At 39.0% G+C, this 25,158-nt stretch overlaps 1 protein-coding gene across 1 annotated transcript in view; it reads left to right on the top strand.

The window, feature by feature from the left end:
- Positions 1–25,158, top strand: part of LOC104164449 (cyclin-dependent kinase 19-like) — a gene marked incomplete at its 3' end in the record, with an annotated part of 102,995 nt that overhangs the window by 58,961 nt on the left and 18,876 nt on the right. The window contains exons 6-7 of the mRNA XM_009703776.1: positions 18,990–19,047; positions 20,504–20,635. Of these exons, the coding sequence (XP_009702078.1) occupies positions 18,990–19,047; positions 20,504–20,635 (190 nt within the window). The remainder of the gene's footprint in view (positions 1–18,989; positions 19,048–20,503; positions 20,636–25,158) is intronic.

Raw genomic sequence — 25,158 nt, 5'->3', positions numbered from 1 at the left:
GGTGAATACATGGCAGGCATTTTGAGAGACCCTCACTGCGCTTTGGTCAGAGCCCAACTCGCTGGTACCACCACCACCACCTTCCCCCTCCATGGCTCCTAGAGGCGCTTCCCCAGCAGTTCAGTAACCTGCGCGTGCTACTTTGTAAAGTAGTAAAAAACAGTGTGGAAATCCTTTCGTTCTGTTTAAGTAAGCTGATGACATCTGAAAAATGACTTTTATATTTGGATTATGATTTTGCATTCTTAAAGAACCTCTCCCTCCCACCCCCAAGCTAGCCCCCCCTCTGTGATGCTTTGGTTCCTACTGGTGTAATAAACTTTGAATATGCATTTTCTTTGCTTTTATATTAGTTTATTTCTATTTAACAGCTTCTGGTTTGGGTTTTGGGTTTTGTTGTTGTTGTTGAAGAGTTTTACCTAAAAAAAAAAAGTAATAAAAATGAAGTATGGTGGTACTAAGAGTTTACGCTTGCTTATTCTGCTAGTTTAAATATTGCACCAAAATCCCCAAACTTAGCATGATAATGTTCTATGTAGCTGGTGTTGTCAAATATAACTTATGTCTAAGAAAATAATTCTGTAGACAATATTTTGCATTCCTGAAATTCCCCTTGGAATGGGGGATTTCAGCTGCTCAAGCCATTTTGTCTTATGCTGTAATTGTTGCCAAAGAGTGGGGTTTTCCACAAATGTGTCTTCTGTTCTACATTTTTCTTTAATCCGTGAAACATGCTTGTACATTTTTACTTTGATTTACCTTTCATATAGTTACTTTTGATGTAACAGTTGTGGATGATGATTGTTAGAATTATGAATTAAGCGCAACGTCCAGTAGGGTACATTTAAATGAGCTGGTATTGACATCTAATGCAATGAAAATTATTTTTGTGGCAGTTGAGCTGTGAGTATGATTAGCTGTTTGCCAGCTCAGCTGAAACCAGGTCTCTTAAATGGGGTGTTAAAGTTGGTTTTGCTTCTTTAAATTCAGCATATGAATTCCAATCTCAGCCCTAAAACTGATTGCCTGTCAAGTAAATATTACTTTGAATTCTTGGTAGTTAAAACCAAGAGAATTGCAGACCCATTTAGGTTTAGAGTAACGTGTGTGCTTGAAATTCTGGTTATCCGGATAGTATAATAATTTTGCAGTAGCTTCTTACTTATTTTACTGTCAGCAAATACCTACGCTGGGGCTGGCTGAGGGCCGCCGTTTGCTAGGATGCAGGATTGACTTGGAAGTTTATTTGTGTGATGTCTCCTTGCTCTGGTGGGGAGCTGCTGGTCATCTTTGGGGCCAGCTTCTGCAGTGGGGTAGGAGGGGTTTGGGGGGAACCTTTTAGGGGACCCAAGAGTCATCTTTTCTATGTAACATAAGAATACATGAATGTATATTGCCAGTGGTGTGTTCAGTTTGAAAAAATGTTTAACAACTCGAGCTCTTTTCTAGTTTATCTCATTTTCAAGCTATTTCTTCTCTTGCGATGTGGAAGTTTTCATGCTTGTTTTATCCCTATCGATAGGGATATATATCCCATTATAACCTGTAATTTACTGAAGTGCCAGTCCCCAGAGTTCTGCTCAGTTACGACTTTTTGCTGCACAGGAAAAATACTAGATGCTTTCTCTCTCTCCCGGGTGACGTACGTGGGAACACTCAGGAAAGTCTGCATTAACTGTTGAAACAGATTACCTGAATTGTGTTTAAACGTCTCTGTGGCTATTCTGAGTGGTCTGAAAACTGAGTTGAGCTCAGTTCAGCTGTGCCAGTGTGAGGCGGTGCTGTCCCAGACGGGCCGGCACTCCGCTGGGCTGGCGGCGATGCTGGGTACCACGCAGTCAGCGATGCTGGTCCACTGCTGGGCGGCAGCTGCCCCAGCCCACGGTAGGTGTATAAAGGTCTGTTTATTCCTGCCCAGGTGCTGCAGTGGGCTGGAGGGCTGCGGCGGAGGAGCCCATCCACTGCAGCTGTCTGCAGGCTGGGAGGTTATCTCCAGTGGAGAGACAGCGTGCCCTGCTAGAGGCAGTAGCGTTTGAAACTGTACAGCTGTGTTTCTTGGTGCACACCACTTGGAACCCTTCTTCGGTACTTAGGTAGTTTTAATTTAATTTAGGTGAAAAACTTAAACTAAAGCAGAGGGTATGGCTGCACAAACAAGTTACAGCAAGGCAGTCCAGGGTGTGGATTTACTCTACATTAGTTGCTCTGTAGTAACTGCTCACCTGCATGTTTTTATCCTGCAGAAAATCCGTAGTCCTTTGATATCTCACTCCTTAATGATCAAATTGCCTAGCGTACCATCATTAAAACTGGACAGCTACTGTATTAATTTCCAAGTGCCTTACATAGTTATCAGCATTTTAATTAAATCATTGTCAGAAACAAAGATATTAATACAATAATGACTGTATGGATTATTTTTTTTTCCTGACTGGTACCCGTATGTCGAGCTTGTAGAACAGTCCAGCCTTTTGGGTACAGTCCTACAGTGCATGTCTAGTTTAGTCTTTAATATGCAAGAACCGCTTCAGTCTTACAAAAAATTGTGTTGAGAATTGAGGGGCAGGTGGTGGTGGGAGTATCTCCTTTCATCTTATTAATACCAGATTTCAAGTTGTCAAATGAGTTGATAACTTTTGGATTTTTAATAGTAGGGACATTGCAGCCATTAAATCAGTATTAAAACTATTATTGCCTCTAATAAAGCTTCCCTAGACTTTCACCCTGGTCCTAAGTTTGTAACGTGACTATTTTCAAAATGGATGTTGCAACTATGGGCATAACATATACAAAACATGGGACAGAGTAACAGGGAGCAGAAAGTGCTCAGATTGTATGTTTTGAAAGCTAGGGGTTTTCTCAAAGGCATTTCACTGCACAGTAGGCTTTTCAAAAGTCATAATCTGGCTTTGAGGAACAGGAGTTGAGCGACTAACCTATTTATGCAGTTTGAAAAAAGAAAATAAAAATTCCCACAGGTAGTTTATTTGCATTTTAAGCACTTGATGTTTTGTGAGAATGTCCAAGGACTTATTGGCAATATCAACAGTGAGGTAAATAATAAACCTCGAGCACTGAAAGCATAGACATTTTTCCAGTAAACTGGGGCACATCTGCTGTAGCAAGGACAATCGTGTCTTTCTTTGAAAGTGTACTATGTGTTTGCCGTTGTTTAATATTAAAAAAATAATTTAAAAAAGTAGGACAGCTTGACCTGCCACACTTTAACGAACTCATGTTTTTGGCATGAATCATAGAGTGTTTCTCAGGAACTGGCGGTATCTGATAGCTACTGCGTGTCTATGCAGGTTGTTTTTCATTTTTAAAAAGGGCATAATTGTTGAATGGAAAAATATTATAATTAGTTCTGAACTATTTCAGATTTTGTTTTTGGCATGTAGAGCCTTCTTCCCAACTCTTCGTCTCTGTTTTCCTTCTTGATGCCAATCTTTGATTTGCTTCCAACTTCCTGCTCCTCTGCCCACATTCCCATATCTGTTGATCTGCCTTTTGCCACCTCTTTAACGTTACTCATATAACCTTGACTCAGCTTTGACTTTCCTGAAATACTCCTCTTTCTTCATCTTCACAACCTTAATTACTGCTCCTCCCTTTGGCTTTCGCAACTTTGAGCTCTGCAGTGTCTGGTACAGGTAGAGCGTTACCTTTCATACCTCGGCTGACACGGGAGGAAAAGCTCACGCGTTCCAGGTGGAGTGACCCTCCTTTACTTTAGGTTCTCCTTAAAAGTACCACACTCATTCAGAAACTTCATAGACTCATTAAAACCTAAGGGTCTCTGGATTCTGAAGTTCGTAATGGTCCCTACTGTGGTGATTCTGCCTCAGAAAAGATGTTGGAACCGGCTTTCTTACGGCTTTTGCCTCCCAAAACAGCTTTTCTGTGTTTCCCCACTCATAGTTATATGTACCAGATCTTCTTTCCCAATGCCTTCTGGCTTTTAGCTTCCATTACTGGCTTTAAGAATGAATAGTGTGACCATGATCATGTACGTTTAAGCAGCTACAGTCGATAGTTCTGGCATGTCCTGGTGTACATCTACTTCTTGTAAAGCGTTTGGAGATTATTGGGAAAATCCTTTACAAAATAAAAAAGGGATCTTATCCATTTTGGGTTTGGCAGGCTTTTTCTTTTTTAACAGCAGGTAACTTTTTGTCCTTACACTTTAAAAATAAACAGACAAACAGACAAATTTAACTTTCCAGAAATGTTTGTGTTCTTTGTATTATTAGAAGTTTTATATATTACTGACTGTGGGGTTTTTGGAGGTGTCAAGCTGATCCCATATCATGATTAATTAACTTGCAATTATTTTGTGCGGCAAGTTTGTAAATGTGTCTGAAAATCTTCAGCCACAGACTTCAGTTCAGAATCAGCCTCAACTGGCGATTGATTGAAAAATCTTTTTAATAGTTGGTGCTGCAACCTGCTGCATTCCAAGTCAATAACTAGTTAGTTCTTCCACGTGGTATTAGATACAGTACAGCGACTGCAATTCAATGGTAAGAGGGGTCTCGATGCTTACTATAGAAGTGTTATAAAAGTGTTGCAAATAACTCCAGAGACATGAACAAGTTAATAGATAATTGATAACATGTTAGGCTACATTTTTCTAAGATGACTTAATTATTTTGGGGAGTTTGTGCTGCATGTGTCATTTGGAAAGAGCCTAATCTTCAAAAGCAGTTAATGATCAGACTCCCACACCTTGTCTTAAGTTGGTTACCTAAAATATTCAAGCACCACCTGTTTATATCCTGCCAAGAACTGCTTTTTGGTTTGCATTAATGACTACGAGTAATACTAGTTCCTAATGTATTTGTTTATGAAAGTGTCTGTTAACATAATTGTCTTTTGATGTATTTTTATTAGGTAGCGAAATAAAAATGAAGATACTAGCAATATACTACAGAAACAAACTTTTAAAATCTGAAATGCCATGTTGTAGCAGTACATTACACTAAATGTTGTATAATAAATATATTTAATGTACTTATTTTTCCCAGAAAATTCTTGTACGGTTCTGAAGAAAGGAAGTGAAGAAATGCCTTCTTGTAAATTATTCTAGCTTGGTTGCCTTCATTGCCTGTTCCAACATTTTTTCCTTTTGTTTACTTTCACAAATCATGACAGTTTTGGGACATAAGATTAACGTTTTACTAGCTACCATGCAGCTTTTAATAAAATGTAATAATTTCTATGAACATTTCAAGTCACTATATCAAAGATACTCAATACAAACACTCTTCTTTTTCTTACCTGGATTATTTTAAATTTGAGGGCTGGAAAGCTGCCATAAATATTATGGGAGCCTTAATGGAATAATCATGAATTTGACAAAATGTCATTGCCTCAATCTTATGTTGACTTTGTAAACACAGTAAGAAATCAGGGCAGACAGATAAACTCATTAATGGAGAGAGACATCTCCACTGCTCTGCTACGGCTCAGTTACTGTACGCGTAGTCTCTAAACGGAGGAGCCTCTTCATCTGAGATTTGCAGATCAGAGTTATAACCATGTTTTCTTGATTGTGTGTGCAAGTGAGAATGAACTGAAAACCCTTTAGCTGCTCTACGTGCCTGTGGGCGCACTTTTACCAGCAGTATCCTGTGGTAAATAAAAGATACCTTTATTCCTTCATGAAAAGGAGCAAGTTGCTTAGTGCGTGCTGCAAGATACCACACGATAAGAGTGTGCCCATGGCAGTTACCTGCATGTTAGCGGAATTGCTGGCAACTCGTGCTTTCACCTAGCCTGATTAATTTGTTCTTCTAGCTGCATGAATTTATAAGGCTACTCCAAATGTGTTACTCTGCACATGAAAATGCCTGTAGAAATTACTAAGAATGCAGCCGTGACCATTTAATGGATATATATAAACCATTTGGTAAGTGGAATCTCACACCTCGTTTCTGCTGTTGAGAAGGACGAAGCCTGCTGCATTTGCTTATTCAAGCAAATGTATGAGGGGTCCAAGCATTCCCCACTAGCACTGAAATACTGCGTGAGCTCTTTGTGGCCAGGGTTTTGAGGTTCAAGAGTAGGATGTGTAAACCCTTGGGAAATTTTTACCCTCAAAACCCTATCTATTTTGTTGCTAGGAAGAGATTCATAGATGGAAAGGAGGGAGCAGCTTTTAAGTGACAGTGTTGTGGAGTTGCAAATCTTCCTTGGTTGTGTCCAGCGTACTTTGCCTCGCTATCTGCAGAATCTTTATTTTTAAATTTTGGAGGTGCTGGTTTGAAATGAATGGCTGCAAAGTATTCTGCAGAAAGAAAGACTCTTCTGGTTAAGGAAGTGATGTTTTTGAGTGAAAATCTGGAAACCGTAGAAGCAGTTATGGGTAGGGAAAAATGCATCTCGTGCCCAAGACCATGGGGTACATAGCCGTACTTTTACAGCCTTTGCTTCCAGCTTGTCTTAGGCTGTGACTGTTGAAACTAAAACACAGATTCTAAATGCTATTCTACAAAGTGAAACTGTTATATGTTAAAAAAAAAAATTGAAAATTAGTATTTATCAAGCTGTGTAAATACTATGATATCTGAGAAATGAAAATATTTCTCTTTTTCAAGACAAGAAAACTTAACTATCTTGGATTATACATACAGCAGCTAAGTAACTGGGATAAATGATTGAGACTCTTAAAAGATAATTTATGGTCTCCCTAAGTTTTTAATTGGTGTGTTAAATCCTAACTTTAAATAGTTTTTCTTTTCTTGAACCAAGTTCATATTTTCAGTCCCAGTATTCCAATCCCTGTAGGTTGCTCGTGTACCTTTCCCAGCCTCCCCCAGCTCTGCCTGTGGCTGCAGACGCTTCCCTTGGTCTCTGTCCCTTGCTCCTGCCAGCTCCGTTGTTTTATGGGTTGGTCTTTGCTTGAAAGAACCTCTCTGGTTGTCGTCCTCCCAGTTCTCTCCGTCCCCGACACCAGCCCCATCCATGCAGTTGCCCTCTCCACCCCGCACACCGTGCCCTGCTCCGGGTTTGCTCCTGGCCCTGCTGCTGTACTGGCCTCTCTCAGACTGGCCTTTCCAAAGCGGGAGCCACTTCTTCAGTACTTGACCCGTTGTGCCCTTTGTGTACGAGAAGGGTTGCGTAAATAAAGAATAAAATGCTTACATTGGGTTGTGGTGTAGGCAGTGTTCACTCCTGATTGGAATAGCGGTATTCTGGGTCTGCACCTTTCAGTTGTTTATGGCTGTCAATGAAAGTACATTCTGGATTGAAACAGTTCATACTTGTTCCTGCCTGGCCTGTTAGAAAATTATTTGGGGTTGGTGGAAAGTCTGCTTAAGCACATATGACCTTTAATTTATCTGAAGAATTGCCTTGATGAGAAGGCTTCAAATTGTTTTGAGATGCTGATAATTCTGCATTAGTGTTGATTTAAGCATTAGGTCTTCAATTCTTCAGTCGGATTTAGCCCACATAGACCTTTGTTGTGGCTTACGCTGCAGTGAAGATTGGAGCTTGTACCGCAGATGGAATGCCATGAAAAGCTGAATGCCAGCTGAACATTGGGCTCCTGTCCATAGTGTTTACTGACAAAATTAGCAGAAAGGGAATGCAGTATTCTTCTAAAGTTTACCGAGGGTGCCTTCATTAAAAATACTTTGTGTTGAGAAACATCATAAAGTCGTCATTAACGTAAACACATACAGATGTGCTGCTTACTATCTCTTAATCTTGTTTGTGTGTGGGAGTATCTAAAACTGGCAGGTAGTGAGTAAATCTCTTTCAGACTTGAGAAAACAAGTAGTAGTATTATAATTTGAGTCTAGCTGTAAACATATCCTTTGTTACCTCTGCCTGCCTTTTTCTTCTACATGAAAATAGCCTAAAAGACTTAAGAGAATCATCGTATTGTGTTAGTCTTTTATTGACTTTGTAATATTGAAGTCTAACACCGAATACTGGTATGGCAGCATGTCCAAAAATGTTTTGCTGTTTCTCCTGTTAGGTTCACTGCCTCATAAAATCTCATTAGTGCCATTTAATCCAAGGGAAGCACTACAGCCCCAGCTGCGAGGGAGCTGCTTGAGCAGAAGAGCAGGCGTTGGCATGGGAGCCCCGCTTTAAGGGGCATGGCCAGGGGGCCGTGGGCTGCGTGACGCCGGACAGCCCTTGAGGTGGTGCGGGGATGCTGCTCTCCTGTAAACCCTGGTTAACGTTGTGAAACAATTGCGCTTCTGAATAACAGTGGAAATGGAATTGAGCATTGATAACCACAGTTGTAGCATGTCCTAGGCAGACCGCATTTACTGGTTACTTTAAAAACTTTAAAAGTTCAGATAGAGACGCCTCAAGACAACCTGTGAGGGGAAATTAGGATAATCCGTTTTCTCCAACTTCATGTTACAAGACTGGGTCTGAAATATGACTGTTGCTAAAGAACCTGGCCATTGGTTGCTCAGCTCCTTAAAAACCAGAGCCGGAATGGGCCTGAGGATCCTCCGAAAGTCAGGAAACTGAGAAGTGAGGGAATAGCTTCAGCGTGAACTGACTGAGAGATGGAGAGAGCTTTAATCTGTGGCCTGGGGCGAACAGAGTGATGGTGATGAACTAGGGAAGGAGTTTCTGCTGGGATGGATTTTAAAGGGTGTGTTTTGTTTAACTTTGTAATGAATGTGTCAGCTGAACAGTGGTAATTTGTCTATCCTGTTGCTTTGCGGTCCGTGGTGGCTTTTTTCCACTGCAAGCCACGCGAGGTTGTGCTGCCTTAACTATATGCATTAGTAAGTTGTCTAGAACATGGTAACTGGATGGTGAGTCTGAGACCTCACGCCCCAGTGGACTGTTAAATCCCAATTAGTGTTGCTGTGAGCGTCAAGGCTTGTATTAGGGTGATAAAATTTCTTCCTGAAAACTGATCTGCTGGACAAACCATGATGAGAAAGTGACACATAACTGAGCCCTGCAAATATTGGCAGCTGAAAGCTTGCTTCAAGAAGATACTCCAAGAAAGATTACAGAAAGATTGGGGTTATGTTGTAAATCACTGATCTAGATTATTTCCACACAAAGGAGAAGTGGATGCTATAGTATAGCAGGCATTTAAATTGATCACATAGGTAGGGGGCAGATTTTTTTAGTCTTTAGACTCAGCATGAAGGAAGGAGGGGGGAAGAGATGGGTTTTCATCTTTTGTTCCTTGAGATTATGAGCACATATGAAAAGTGGATAAAAAGTGTAGCTTGATGCTACAAAATAATGTATGTAATAAACTGACAAGGGCTAATTAAACTATATGAAATATTATTGGACATAAACTTAATTGTTAAAATCTGTAAAACTAGATATATTTATTGCTTTTCTAAATCTTGCCAAAAGTTTATACCCTAAAATAATAACAAAAGAAATGTATTCCATAGTTCTGAGTCCCTTCAGCTATATTCGACATCCATGTGCAGATATAAAGGGACTCTTTAAGATGCACTCAACGTGGAAGTAACCTCTCTAAGTAACCATGCTACCTTTTTCTTATTCTTTTTCTCCTTTGAAATTTCCATTAAAGAACTTTTGATATTTCAACATAATTCAGTCAATCTAAGCTATCCAAGCAGAAGCTAGTTTGTAATGAAAATGGGTTATATTTGTGTCTGTTGGTTTGGTGCTGTATTACTTATTGCAGTCAGAAAAGCTTTGTTAATTCTTTGACTCTGCCGGACTCTCGGGGGAATGGAGGTATTGGAGTTTTACTGCCAAAGATACTTTGTGAAGGGCAATTAGCGAAATGTTTTATGGCGGTGTCAGCAGTCTCAGTTTCAGTCATTTTTTCCTTTGATTGGATAGCAGCTTCATCCTCCTGCCTTAATAACCCTACTAAGCTGAGAGTAGTCAGAATATTGTATAAAACAAATACCAGGATTTGGCAGTGGTGGAATTCAGCACTGCAACTGAAAGAATTACCAGATATAGCAATTATGGTGCCTAATTTTCACACTGCTGTAACAGAAACAAAGTAATGCAAATAAGCAGAGAGTTCCAACAGCGGGACCAGGCAGGAATCACATAGTCTCATTTCCCCCTCCTCTCAAATTCTAGTCCTAAGCTTAGTACAGTTGTAGGCTTTCTTATGTTAGCGTTATGTCAGACTTGCTGTCTCCCAGCTTTTGCCTTTAAAAAGGTGAAGAAAGTAGTAGTGTTTGTAATGTTTCACACGTGCAAATATCTTCTCAGTTTATTTGCCTTTGGGTGGTTATTCAGAGTAAAGATGATGTGTGAAGAATATCTAATAAGACCTTGACAGCAGAGGTGCATAGACTTGGCTTGACTGCAGTATCTTGGGGCATTCAGGATGTCTCTTGAAGCCCCGACAGAGGAAGAGTTTGACTGTGCTTTTATGGAATGAGATTTATACCTCGATTTCCTCTTTGTAATATATTAAAAAGCAGAATATTGTTCTAGATTATTTCTGAGGGGAGTCTTCTGTTTCCGTGCACGGTGGGCCTGCGTACCCGCACTGCTCAGAAATGGGGTAGCAGAGGTCGAGCGATCTGTCTTGTCCCGTGCTGTGCCTGGTGCTCCCAAGGAGCCCAGACGAAGTCTCAAGACAAGGCCCCCGATGATTGCGGAGTAGCTCCACGGGAATTCTGCTGGAGTGCGTACTGTAATGTGTTGAAAATCCCAGGGACAACGTGAATTCACCATATTTAAACATTTCCTTTATGACATTTTATTTTTTCATTCCTAATTTATGATCATATTTTTCTCTTTGTTTCTGTCTTCCCCCTTCTTTGTCCTTCTCGAGATGGCACGTAACGTTTTAAGTTGAAGTGTGCTATTGCAGCATTAGCACCAGCAGAATGCTTTGGATGATGTTGCATAGCAACATAAAATCTGATTTGTGTCAAATGTTTTGGCATTCGCCTAATGTGAGGTTTTTTTCATTCTTTTCTTTTTCACTTGAACTGCGTTGTAATTGATTGGGGTGAAACCACTGGTATACTAGTACACGGTGAAGATTGTTACAATAGCAGCAATGCCCAGCGTCCAAAGTTGTCTGGAGGTTTCATTTTTGTCTTGCAGTAATTTAATGCTCTGTCAGCCATAAGAAACCTGAAAGAAATGGTGTGTGAAAGGAAGATTGTTTCATTTCTGAACTTTTATGTAGCCCAGAATTATATACTCCTCTCGTGATTACTCTTATTTCATATTCCCCTTGTGTTTGCATTTGCAGTCCATTTTCCAGTGACATAACTGCAACTGTATTATCCATTGATTAGCCAGGGAACAGAGTTTGGTGAATAGTCTTTTCTTGTTTCAACAATGATCAAACACCTTGAGTTTATAAATTAAATATATTTTCTAGCAATTGCCTGAGAAACCATTGTTTCAAATTGATTTTGAAGCAGAACATTCTTATAAGGAACATGGATGTTTTGGCCATTTCTGGGGAGTGCCTAGATAGGACTGAGGGGAGTGAATTTAAAGAATTAATGTCAGTTGAGGTATATGCCTAATTACCTCTCAAGAGAACATCCAACCTATGAAAAGTGAAGTAAAACAGAGAAAGGAGTGCTCTACCTGACCACTGATTTCGTTATCCTAAGGGTGGTTATGTGAAAGTGACTGAAGGCATAGCCACTCGGACAGAACGTACTGGGTAGCTGATCTGTATGGGATTGTGTGTGATTTGGTTAAAATGAACAGGCCGGGGGGGGGAAGTCTTTCTTTCCCAAGCTAAAATACATTTGTAGTGAGTGTGTTCTAGGCTTGACCCCGTCACCTCCGACACGTGTTTCCGAGGCAGCTCTGCTTGCCTCAGTGCTGGCCCTGCCCGCGGCCCTGCTGGGGCTCGCAGAGAAGGTGATGCCATCTTAAGGGGTATGCGGAGGAGGTAGGAGGAGGAAGGGACACGTTTGAACAACAGACATTTTGGTTGGGTGATGGGGAACCCATTTTTGGTCAGACGGTGCCAGGGGTTGCCCACCAGAAAGGCTGAGGAAGCTCCGTCCTTGGAGGACGGCGGCTCCGCTGGTCATGGCGCTCGGCAGCCTGAGGCAGCTTCTGGCCTGGCTCAGACTTTGGGGTTGGCCCCGTTGGGGCAGGGTTGGCACCAGGGGCACCTCCCGAGGTCCTGGCCAGCCCAGAGCGTTGTAGGATGTTGGCGGATCCTCCAGGTAGGGATCCAGGTTCGTGGGCTGGCTTAAATCAGCCTGTAATGAAGCCTGCGTTCTCTGTTGTTGTGGGCTAGATAACCTTAAGTTTATTTCAGGGACCTTTTTTTTTGTAAAAAAAAAAAAAGTACGTGCAGATCTATGGTTGCACTATGGGCATAGTTTTAGTATTTCTGCTTTCCTTTCCTTTTGCTTTCTGTGCAGAGAAAAGTTTTATAAGAATATATAAATATGAAAAGATTTCTTTGATAGCTAGTTTCAATATGAAAACAGTATGTTTCCCCTCTCAAGACATAACGGATACAGGCAAAATCTTTATCTGAGGCATTCCAAAGAAACATTTCCGGTATCTTCTGTACAGTTTGTTCCTGCTTCTAGCTAGTAATCTGTTTTACCGTCAGTCTTAGAGCTTTAGGTAAATTCTGCACTTCTAGTTGCTATTAGAATTCCTGGTATCTGGAATTAATGACTATTTTGACCACGTCAGTTCAGCAGCTATGAAATAACTAACATAATCTGACAGCATGGTTTATGATTGAATATCCAGTTTCCATCTCTCAGAATTATGCAAAAGGTTTTTTCCCTCTCAAATAGTGGCACACGCTTCCATGTCTTTATCAGTTCTGTGTACATTTAATTAAAAAATTATTTTTATAAGAAGCAAGAGTGGAGATAAAAATAATTGTTACCATGTGTACATTATTACCATATAAATAAACATGTTTATATGCATTAAACTAGTTTCCTACATGCTATGAATACATTTTCAAATGTTTTTGTTGTCAGTAATGTTTCTTTAATGACAGTCATACATTTTTGAAACTCTTTAAAGGTAACGGTCTGGTGACACTTAGCATGTAAAACTTTATGTGTGCAAATTTGTTTGTATTTTTATTTTTTATTGCATAGTAACTTTTGGACTGATTTTTTTTTTTAAATTTAGCTATAAAAGCCTTCTGTGGTACTCTGCTTCCTGTGGTGTCATATGTTTACTTAATGTGTTTGCCCCTGATTTTTTTTTCCCTCCTCTCTAGTTTCAAACGAGTTTTAAGTTCAGTTGAATGATCTATTATTTCAAAGCATTTTGTGTTCCTTGTGATTTTACTGCCTTTTTAGATCATGTGCTGTACTGATCAGCTTTATATTTGGCCTTGCTCAATTTGATAATATCTGTAGAAACATTATTGAATTGAATGAAATGATAAGTAACTTGATGGGATTTGTTAATGATACTGCTTTGCAAGGTTGATCATTTCAACAGTGTAGAAAAACAGTGGAAGAAAATTGAATGGATTGCGAATCTAGGGAAAAAACCAGAGGGTGGGTTTTTTGGTAAAGTTAAGGATAACAGCTGGCAAAACCCCGGTTGAAAGTGATGCTGTGTAATCAGAGCAGTGACTCTAATATGAGTTTGCAGTGTGTAGGGCTTGTAAAGAGAAGAAGATGTGAAGATATTTTACTCTATATGGTATACTCTTGTCTAGTGCTTCAGTATCAGGAAAACATCGACCAAATGGTTTTCTAAAAAAGGAAAGTGAAGGTAACAATTTTTCTATATGTATTTCAAAATGTGGAAGTAATTCAAATGGAAGTGATAATGATTTGGAGGTTTGCAGTGCATAATAAAGTCTTTTAAGAACCATTTCTTTTTAAAATCCTGCCTTAATTAGATCAATTGTTATCAAAAGCATTAGTACCAGTGTGCCAGTATATTGATCTGACTACAATGAACAGCGTTGGCTTAAGGCAGGAAAGTCTGCATTTCCTTGCAGGTGAGAAGAACAAAAGCTTTGTTTGCAGATTTCTGTGAACAATCTGCATCTCCCTCTTAATCTTGTATTTAGAGGCTCCGTGCCTGCGGAGTGGACCACTGTCCTCTCGCTGAGGACCTTTGTTGTGGAGCAGCGCGCTAAAAGCTAAGACGAAATCACCACTGCTCTTGTTTTGGCTTGTGAAAGGAAAGTGCATCTATGTACCAACACTGTGCTGTTTAGAATTGCCTTTTTAAAATAATTGAGACTTGAAAAGACTACATCGCAAGCCAGTTTTTTTAATTGTGAGGAGAGCTTTTATGTGGAAGACTTGCAATCTCTTTTACAATAGAAGCCTCCTAATTTCAGATTATTCTTTGTCCAATGATACATTCCAAAAGGGAAACACATTTGTTTGGGTATAAACAATAAAGAATGGTGTATGGAAAGTGGCAGGTCCCTATGGACGTTTATCACAGGACTGTAATTCTGCACCAAATCTCTTAAGAATTGTGTCACTGCTGTACTTAAGGAGATAACAACAATAACCATTAAAACTAAAGTATTACCATCTATTGTTAAGCTGTTGTTCCTGTTTTGACCCGCTATGCTCTTTCAAGACCATAGATGGTTTCTTTTCCTTCAACCTTTCTTCTAATCTACTGTCTAAATATTTGAATAGGAAGCATATTGATTAAGATAATGTGGATGTCCATATGAGTCCTATTCATGACGCTTCTATTATTGATGAAAACATACTTGTTAGCCCAACATTTTCATTTCTCTCCCACCAAGATCTGTTAATTGCTTTATTCACACTCTCCCGCTGATGTAGAGAACTAAATACTATTATCCATGCCTATTACTTGCAAAGAACCCATTAAATTATTGTTATCTGCATCCCTTTTGGCAGAGATTTCAGATTTTTACTCCAGTTGTTTGTTGCTGTTGACCTTGCTCTTTTTTTGCAAATGTTCTTAGGCAGTCAAACTTCAACTGCATTTCTCAGCAGGGATTTGTCTCTTCATTTTTATAGCTGATCTTAAATGTGAGACTCCTAACTCTGACTGTTTCTGTTGTTTCTATAGCAACTAGATAGGTGGAGACCCAGCAGCATCGCTTTGCTTCCCAGCTGGTGTTTTGTCTTCTCAGCAAGGGGAGAGTTTGAGGAAAACAGAGAGGGTGTTTATTGGGATGTAACTGGTTCAGAAGTGCAGTCCACGTTGAGTTACCTCACCCTTTACTAAGGAGTTAGTTGATGATTTTAGGTAGGGCTTCTCAAACTTCCTTGAACAAAATTCTGTCCTCGCTGAAAGAGACATGGTTTACTTAAAGTGTGTGTTGGGTTTTGGTCTCTTAGCTGCTTGGGCCTTCATGTTTTCTTCCACTGAAAACCCTATTTTCTTTGTCACATGGATAGCAGTAGACTTGGTTTCAGGAACTAAACTGGTACTTGTAACTTGCATGTAGCCTGAACATACATGAGGTACGGGGCTTTTTAATTTCTCTGATTCCTGCTTTTTAATCTGATTTTTGCAGCTGTCCAGAAACTATGTTATACTAGACTGCAGTTCTATAGTAGACTATTAAGTGACTGTCTCAGAGTAAAATGTTTTGATACTTAAATTGCTGCATATCCAGAGACCAGACTGACATGTGCTCCCTTCTCCAAAAAGCAGAAATTGTTTGCATTCCCTTCAGCAATCCTCTCTCTTCCCTCATGATGGAAACGTTCATGACCTACTTTTCTGAGGCTCTCAGCCTGCCGTGGGTATCATGAAGACTCTGAGGAGGTGAGGAGTTTTACTTTACAGCATCTAAGCCATTACTATATAAAACAACCCCAAAACACATCACCTATGTTTTAAGGTCCTCTGAAGCTGTTTATTTTTATTAAGTAAAAATTCATGGGCACAGGATCTGGATATCACTTGTTTCATCTCAGAAAGATGGGTCCTGTCAGGTCAGTTTTACTCTTCGACTGGTTCAGCATACATAGAATTGAAAATGCTTTCCTAACCAGAACAGCTCTGATAAGTAAGAGGAACTCAGAAAGTTCTTATCCTTTTAGTAGCCGGTAACCAAGCGGTTAATTTGCTCATGTGGTAAATAAGAAGTTCAAATGTGATCTCCTTCTGACTTAAGGAACAGGTTTGAACCAAGACTTCTCGCCTCGCAGGGCGCTGCCACCATGCAAGCTGTTACTGAGACAGTGGTCTGCAGATCCGTGGGGATCCTGCAGGCATCAGGATGCCATCAACGAAATGCCTGTCTTCTCCACATTGGTGGTCATGCCTCAGGAGAAGCACTTGCGCTTTTGGAAATAAGACCAAGTTTTCAATTGCTTCACACTTCATTCCTTTGCTGTTTTCCCTCTCTGTCCCCGCCATGACTCTGTTGGATAGAGAGTCACAAGAGCTAATGAATGTGAAATCTGGTAAGTTTATAAATCAGCATGCTTCTCTGTGGGCTGCCCGAGCAGGGTTCTGATCCTCAGTGGATTACATAGGAGTACAGATTGAAATTTTAAATGGAACATCGTTTCAAAACATTCTGATTTAAAAATACATAAGTGGACAAGTCCCTTGCTTCCCTGGATTCTAACCTAGTGTATCCCCTGTGTGTATAGGGCCACAAAATTTCTTAGGGGTTCGGGGTGTCTTTCTGAGTCTGAGGAGCTGGGACTGGACTGTTCAGCCTCAAGAGGAGAGGGCTCGGGGGGGATCTTACTGATCTCTGTACATACCTGGCAAGCAGGAGTAAAGAAAACTGAGCCAGACTCTTCTCAGTGCTATCTAGTGACAGGACAAGAGGCATAAATTGAATGCATGAAGAAACCTTTTTTTGTGGTGGGGGTGATCAAACACTGGAAGAGGTTTCACAGAGTGGCTGGGGAGTCTCCATCCGGGGAGGTGTTTAAAACCCAGCTGGACTCAGGCCTGAGCAGCCTGCTGTCGTTGACCCTGCTTTGCGCCGCGGGCTTGGACTTGGTGGTCTCCAGAGGTCCTTTCCGACCTGAACTATGCTGTGAATATTGTGGTTTATGTCAGCAGATAAAATTGTGCTTTTTTTCTACGAAGAAATTGCTGGTTGTAGAATCTTGTGTTTTTACAGATAAAATATGACTCTTAAGAGATGTTTCAAGCATCCTGTTGTATCTACTTAGATTTTAAATTTTATCTTAGTACATCTCCTGGTGTTATGCAGTCTATTTCTTAGAACATGATTCTTCTGTAGAAAAAAACTCACCTAGAAATCACTGTAGCAACTGCATTCTTATCAGCTCTGTTCACTTGACAAATAAATGCATTTTATAGTGCCTAAAATCCAATCCTGAATGTAAAGGTCTATTGAAGTGTGTTTGATTCATGCTCGACTCTACATCAAGGTTGCTAGGCAGGAGTTTAGGGAAGAATTCCGACAAGGAAACTGGAATTTTGCTGTCTTGGTTGGGACAATTTTAGCTATGTGATTTCTAACAGAGATAAAATGTAGTGTGAACTTGCATGCTTCCCTTGCTGCCTGGTTGCTGAATATGCAGAATGGGATTATTCTGTTCTCCAGAATATTCAATTCAGGATAATACATGAATGTAAAACCAGAGTTTGACCAGTTGCCTTGAAGTGTTGATTTCATTATCATTAAATATTAGCTAAGAGCAAGCATAATTTTTATCTTTCCTCAATTTGCTGGTGAGTGTTTACTCAAGATCAATTAAAATAGCTATTGTGTTCTGCAAGAAGGGAGCACATATTCCATCTTGAAGGGTTCCAGAAAAACGTTGGGGAATGAGAAGTCAGCAATGGTGTTGAGAATTATCCCGAGATTAAAAAAAGGAGGAGTAAAAGAGGCAATGGCATCTGAAGGCCAGGGAAGAAGCAATGTCTAGCACTGGGGGGTGAGATGGCAAGGGAGACCAGCTTCGGGGGGCGCGGAGGGGGAGAAAGAATGGGTGCGCTAGTGCCTTTTTTGGTTGGTTGGTTTGCTTTTTCAAAACAGCTAAGGATTTGCAATTTTGAGCCAAATTAGTAACCCTAGTTTGAGTGTCTCATTTCAGGTAAAGAATGGCAAGTGTTAGGAACTGAGAAATTAAGCAAGATTCTGATGTTGGCTTTCTGGTCATCTCGTTCAGATTCTTGAACAAATCCTGCTTGAGCAAACCTGTTCAGGCATTAGGGATTTTATAATTAATGTTCAGATGAACCTTCCAAAAATTCTGCTTTGAAACTTTGTTATGCATCTCTTCATTCAAATCACTTAATGTTTGCAATCTTGTTTACTTTTTTACAGCTGTTAACACAATAGGGGAAAAGCTTCCCGGGAATGACTATTGATGTCTGAGGCAACCCAGATCTTAATTGCAGAACAATTGCTGTGATGTCATGTGCAGATTTTATATGGTGCTCACAAGCAGCTGGTTGCAAACAACTGCAGATTGCATAAAATGTCTATAAAGTTTTTGTTTTACTTGTAAAGCTGTTGTCTACACTGTCAAAAGCTTGTGGATGGAGCTGTCTGTGTATACTCCTGTTTTAAGTGAATTCACATAACATGAAATCAACTTAATTTGTGGAAAAAAAAAGCCTTTGCCAATGTGATTTTAATCATTCGTACACTAGAAACAAGCACAGCTCTAAAAATCTAGTTATATATGATGATAACAAAAGCAACAGTCATCTATACATTTGCATACCAAGATTTGACATCATTTTCAACAAGTTATACTAGCAAAAGTAGTTCTTGCCAGATTATTGATGTGTAGCATAAGTGTTAACCTGGCATAAAATTTTCCTGTAGAAGAAAATCTCACCAGTGAATGTGATCATTCTGGTAAAAATAGAAATGCAGATTTAATTAAAGATTGCATTTCTTACTGTGAAATGTCAACGTACTTTACTGTTTTTCTAATGGTGAAATTGGTAACTAGGGATAAAAACTAAATGTCAGCGAAACATAAAGGTATGGTAATTTTAGACTTCTAAGGGTATTTATGGAAATATTTTCATTATAAAATAAATATACATATTTTTATTATTATTGAAGATAATCATCGAAGGCTGGTCAACTAAATAGTCTACTTTTTGTTTTGCAGAAACCAGCAAACATTCTGGTAATGGGTGAAGGTCCTGAAAGAGGAAGAGTCAAAATAGGTAAATATTTTGAGAAAATTTCATTGCATAGCTAAGGAATTACTTTAAAAATGGCATCTTCAGTGTAAGATAGAAACAAATCTTCATTATTCTTTGAGTGTAAGTATGCACATCTAGTTCAATTTTAAATGTCTTTCATTGAGTTTACAAGCTTAAGAGATTCCAGATGTATTATTAGACATTTATAAAGCTTGCCAAGGATATTTGGTGAGATAAAAGCATCTGTAAGAAACAAGAAAGTAATAAGCACATAGAACAATGGCTATGGCCAGAGTTCTTTTGATTTCTACTATGATTAGTTAGTATAACATTGTTACTTACAAATTGTATTTGTTCTTAATTATTTTTATGTAAATAACATCAATGCACATGTTTGTAGAGGTCCAGAGGTTTGCTATGCAAAGGCTATTTGGTGCCAAGCTGTGAAACACATGTGAGTGTGGTTGTCTTTATCCAAAATCTAATTACCTGTGCATATCCTAAGCCTTAGTCATGTGGATATAAACTTTTTTTTAGGAAAGCATGTGGCAATCATCAAGAAAGAAGTAATACACTGGAACCTCTTTTCTATTCATCGACTTTTGTTGTATTTGAAAATGTTCAGCTAATCATTTTTGATTCATATGCTTATATTAGTATGGGTAACTGCAAGAAAATTATACTTGGCATTTCATAACTTTGGAAGCAGAAAGATTTAGGTGAAGTTGTGTAAAAGTTAAGTTGCAGACTTGGATTAAAATGCGTGGTTTTGGATATACATCCAAATTTTGTACTTTCCTGTCTAGCATTTCTTCATGTTACTTACAAGGTTGTTTCTAGAGGGAATTTTTGAGTTATGTAAAATGAATGCTTGCATTTAAAATATACCTCTGTAACAGTGTACACTCACTGATTTCATTAATTTCCAGTTAAAAACTTTTTCCTGATTGTGGGGTTTGTTCCTCCAAATCAAATAGGAGGCATACCTGGAAAAACAGTGCAAAGCAATCTACGCTGCAGTCGTTTTGGTTTTGCACTTTGGGTAAATACATAGCAGTCACAAGGGCTCACAGTTTTGTAAACATATATAAAAATAAAAGAGAAAATGTACATCAGAGAGCTACTACTATTGACTTTAGTTCACCAGGTTTCTCTTACAGTTCCATTTAAATAAACGGGCATCTGTGTTATGTAAAGTTTTACAGTGCCATGATGAAAGCGCTTAAAAGTCAAACGTCATCCTTCATAGTCTTATAAATGAAGTAAATGGAATTTAGCCTTAGATAAATTTGGCCCAGTATTGTTATGAGTAACTTGTTACTTTCTTAGAAGCTTTGATTTGTGAGTTTTAATGGTTTTGAGCTTTTGTTATAATTGCTTTTTGGCAATACTGTTAAATTCTGATTTATTTGTATAAAAATTTTAAATGTTCTTTTCTCTTTTTTTTTTTTCCTTTTTCTTTCCTCCCCTCCCCCAGCTGATATGGGTTTTGCAAGGTTGTTCAACTCACCTTTGAAGCCATTGGCAGACTTGGATCCAGTTGTGGTGACATTCTGGTACAGAGCTCCAGAGCTGTTACTCGGAGCCAGACATTACACCAAGGCCATTGGTAAGTTCCTGTGTAAGAAAGAGGTTTGCCTTTAAGTTTTGTGAAGGAGGGTAGCCTTACAGTAGATACGATGATCAACTGACCAGCTAGTTTTTTTCCTGAGGTAGCAGCAGATGGAATATGATCCAATCCATAAAAGATTAATCCAGATCAAAACTTTCTGAGGACTGTGGTTTTATTTTTCAAGATGAGTTGAAGTTAATGTCAGCCATTTTAAATGTGGTGTTTGTTTTGTTTTTAAAACAAAAATATTCCTTGCTTTGTTTTATATGGTTTTCTGATAGAGGCTCAGAAATCTTGTAATCTGGTAAACCTTCAAAAGGAAAAGAGCTATGGCTGTTAAAGTGGCATTCTTCTAGGGTGCTTCATGTCCAGATGCTTCTGTGAAGCGTGTGCCTTGATAAGGAGCAGGGCGGTCTCCTGCGCTGTGCGCAGTCTGCAGATCATTCACTCCTGACAACTTACGAAGCTCCATGTTCAGGAAATGCTCGTGGCCAGGCTCTTGTCTTCCTTTCCCCTTAGTAAGTTCCGTAAGCACAGTCAGCCTTGGTGCCTAGCTGCTCAGAGAATAAAAACCCTGAGATGCACAGGAGGTATCCTGTCTGCATGAGTAGGTTATATATTGAAGAGAACTGCAAAAGAAATGGTGTCCCTCTGTTAACGGGGGTGAGTCATTGCTAAGTGTACAGAAGTGGCTTTCTTGGCAGTTGCAGGCATTTTCCTGTGGTAGAAGTTGTGTATAGAGGTTCTGTGTGGGCCTTTGTTCACAGAGTTACAAAACACCGTGTTATACTAGCATCTCGACTGAATGTTCTGTTGGGTGGACCAACACTTTCAATGAAGTCTCACAGTCTGGCTTTTTCAAATAGCTCCTGTTTATCAAACTATCATATACAGCAAAAAGTTTGAAAAATGAATGAACTGCCACCTGAGTGCTTCGATGCAGACTTGCACTTCATATTTCTTTATATCTCTCCTCTCCCATTTGGAATCTTCCAGTGCAGGAGGATCTGTGTTGGGCAAAATGCTGCTTGCTTTGTTGATCTTGCATTGAATGTACAGGAACTGTTAAGAAGGGAAAAAAGACTTCTGCATAGTCTTGCAGAAGGTAACATGCGTTTCTATCCTTTGACAAAGTTTGTCAGCATCAAAAAGCCAAAAAGTTGGGACTTATATGCTAGCATTCCTTCTCATCAGCTGAAGTGGAAAAACATAACTCTTCAGATGGCAATGTCTACATTAGCAAGTAGTGTGACACATTAGAAGTGCATCTGTAAAGCAAAATGGTACTGAGTACCTAGCATCAACATTATACGTGTTTTGGAGAAAGGAGGAATACTTTGGGCTTTCTCTGGCCTGATCCAGTGGACTACTGCTCATTAGTGGCTTTTGGTTTAATTTAATCCCAAAGAAATTTATTTTGTGTACTCTGAGAGAGCTCTGCAGTGCAAGCTAAAGTGTCATAGGTATGGACAATCTGATCCATTTCAAAAGCAAACTCCTGGCCCAAAGTAAAACAGGAATTGCAGATAGGTTCAATCAGGTTGAAAGGGACCTTAGGAGGTGTCTCGTCCATCCTCCTGTTCAAAGCAGGGTCCACTCTGAATTCAGACCGGGCTGCTGAGGGATTTGTCCAGCCAGGTCTTGAAAACTTCTAAGAACAAGGATTCCACACCCTATTGTTTGCAGATTTAGGTGAGTGATATGTACCATTATCTCAGGATATCTCTTTGAAGAATGAATTAGTATAGTGGTGTTGGTTTTTTTAATTATATCATAAATTACTTGGTTCTTGCCCTGAGGGATCTGTAGTGTATACTGAAACACAGACAAGGAGTCCCTATGAAACTTTAGAGGATGATGCTACTTTGGAGAGATCTGGTTCTGCTAGCAGTTTATTATTTCTGAGGCTTTTATTTCTTGTATCAGACCCACACCATTGAATGCCCAGGAGGGGTGTGAAGGGGTCCTGTAGTGCCTGGCTGCAGCCTGAGTGCTGGGCGCACTCAGAATGGTTGGGGCAGCAAAGTAAAAGATACAGAAATGAAAAGAAGGGAAGTTGCAAGGTGGGATTTGTAGGCTGACTGAAGGATTAGAGGAGGATGTGACTGAAGAGAAAAGAAGGAAGGTACGTGGAGGTGATCTATGTGCAGCTTTAAGGTAAAGGGAAGAAGTGGGTAACCAAATGACTGCAGTGGTGTTCGTGCAGGTTATGAGTCCAGACTTGTGTTTTACTCCTAATGTTATTTGCACTTGAGAAAAGGCAATGTTAACGAGCTAAGCACGCTGGTGAGAGTTTAACTTGAATGCTAGTGGTTTTGGCAAAGGACACAACTCTTAAAGCTCTCTCTTCAATACGTGTGCAAGAAATAGAATTTTAACATCTCCTAATGTTACATAATTCTGAGGAGCCCTAAGATATCGCTTTTAGTAATAACTCATAAATTACATAAGATTCTCATTTAACTGCTTTTCAGTTGGAAATAATAATTTAGAAGAAAGGTGATTAGATATAGCAATTTAGGAAAAAGGAAATGACAGGTTATTTGGTATAGGTGCTTATTTTCCATAGCTATTTTCTTATGCCTTATATGTAATATGTAATTTTGTATAATTAGTAAATATCAATAAAATCAGGTTAAAAGCAATGTCATGCCAGTTTTAGTCTATTCTCTGCCAATTTTGTCATTGTGAGAAATATTTTTGTTTGAATTTACTGGGAATGCATTGTCATCAGTTCTCTACTGCAACACGCTGAACATTGTCCAACGGTTGCTACATAATTCAGATGTTTGTGTATGTTTTTACTGGCTTAGTCTTGATTTTATTTTATTTTAAATATGTTTTCTGTATTCTGTATCTAATACTCTCTTCCTTATCTTAGCTTCACATATAATTTTAATTATTAGCAGTGTATTCATAATATCCTGGACACTGTCTACTATAGTATCCAGTTTGCTTTTATTCTTGTAATAAAGCCTATAGGTGTGCTTGCTTGCATGTAAATAATTCTCATACGTGATCAAAGAATGAAATTAGAATTTGACTTTTGTCTCATTGAGGATTTTTATCTTTTGTTTTCTGGACCTGATCTTAGTTACTTTTGTGAGTTTAACTTTGGGGAAAAATTGGACTAAATACAGCCTGTTTAGAAAGAACCATGTATTACACAAAACAATATATAAGCATATTATTTCAGAGGCAGTTTTTCAGTGACATTTTCCCTTTTATTTAATTTGTCCCTTCATTTTAATTAAAGATTCTGCTTTTCATTTATTTGGTTGCAGAACAAGTAGTTGTTCATCACGTATATAACATCACATTTTAAGGAGGTACAGGAGTCAGGAAAATACTGTTGCTGACAAACAGAAATAGCTTTTGCTTTCTGTATGTTAAAAGGGTAGTAAAAAGCCCATGTTAGGGTTTCATGGGGAATAATATTTAGTTTCCTGAACTGTGAATGTTTATAATCTAAGCCCTGCTTGTTAATAAAGTTTCCGATATAATCTGCTACCATAGTTACAAGCAACTAACTTAGCAGAAGAATACAAATTGTGAAAATTATGTTGTAGGAGCTAGAGGTCACCCCCTATTCTGTTACCACAGTACAAATCTGTACTAAATTCATTGTAGCCTGTGGAAGTTGGTCTGCATTTCCAGCACCATAATTTAAAAGCAGAATCTGTTTCCATGTGTTCATCAGATCCTCATACTCTAGCAAAGAAATAAAACATGCAAATAGAAGTAACTTGAACAAGCTTCAGGTGAAACCAGGTAACTGAAAATGTAAAACATTTGTGATCATGGAAATGTTAATAAAATTACTGAACTTTTAGAAAGTCTGTAGCACAAGAGAAAATGCCTTTATACTCAAAATACTAAAGTAAGCATGGTTGAAGTAAGTGGCAAGGTACAGTGCTCCTTTCATTTATGGGCAAAGACTTCTGCACTATAATTTTAAGGAAAGTAAAGGAAATGACTGTGGTAAAATGAAGGAAAAAGTAATCTGGCTTTCAGCTTGCAAGAAGACATTAGTCAGATTATTTTTTTTTTCACTCTGGGAACATCAAAATAGAGAAGAATGTTTTGGTAAGTTCAGTAGCAAGAACTCTTTCTTCATCACAGGTTTTTAAGAAAGCATGTGGCAGTCTCTACTATGATTCATTCTGGGGCATCTTGTAGCATAATATCAAGGAAATAGTGTAACTAAGACTTGTTTTTATCAAGTTGCAGCTTGTATAGTTAGCAGTGCTATCAAAGAAGAACATGTTATCTTACCTCACTCTACTACTTGCCGTAATTAAAAAAATAGTGTATTTGATAAGTGGTATCAGATGGCTTACGGTATTTTAGCTAGTTTGGATTTTGTTCTTTAGAGTGGTCATTCAGCCACCCGTTAAGCAAGGCTAAAACACTGTTCTGCACTGAAAAAGGGTGGGGTTACTTTTTGTGAAAAAATAAATCTGAGAACCCGAGAAATGTCTATTGCTTAGTTACCTTTCCTCACTTGTCTAGGTCATAAA

Source organism: Cariama cristata, unplaced genomic scaffold (assembly GCF_000690535.1).
Source record: "Cariama cristata isolate BGI_N322 unplaced genomic scaffold, ASM69053v1 scaffold3257, whole genome shotgun sequence".
Taxonomy (NCBI): domain Eukaryota; kingdom Metazoa; phylum Chordata; class Aves; order Cariamiformes; family Cariamidae; genus Cariama; species Cariama cristata.
This window is presented reverse-complemented; position numbering and strand designations above follow the sequence as displayed.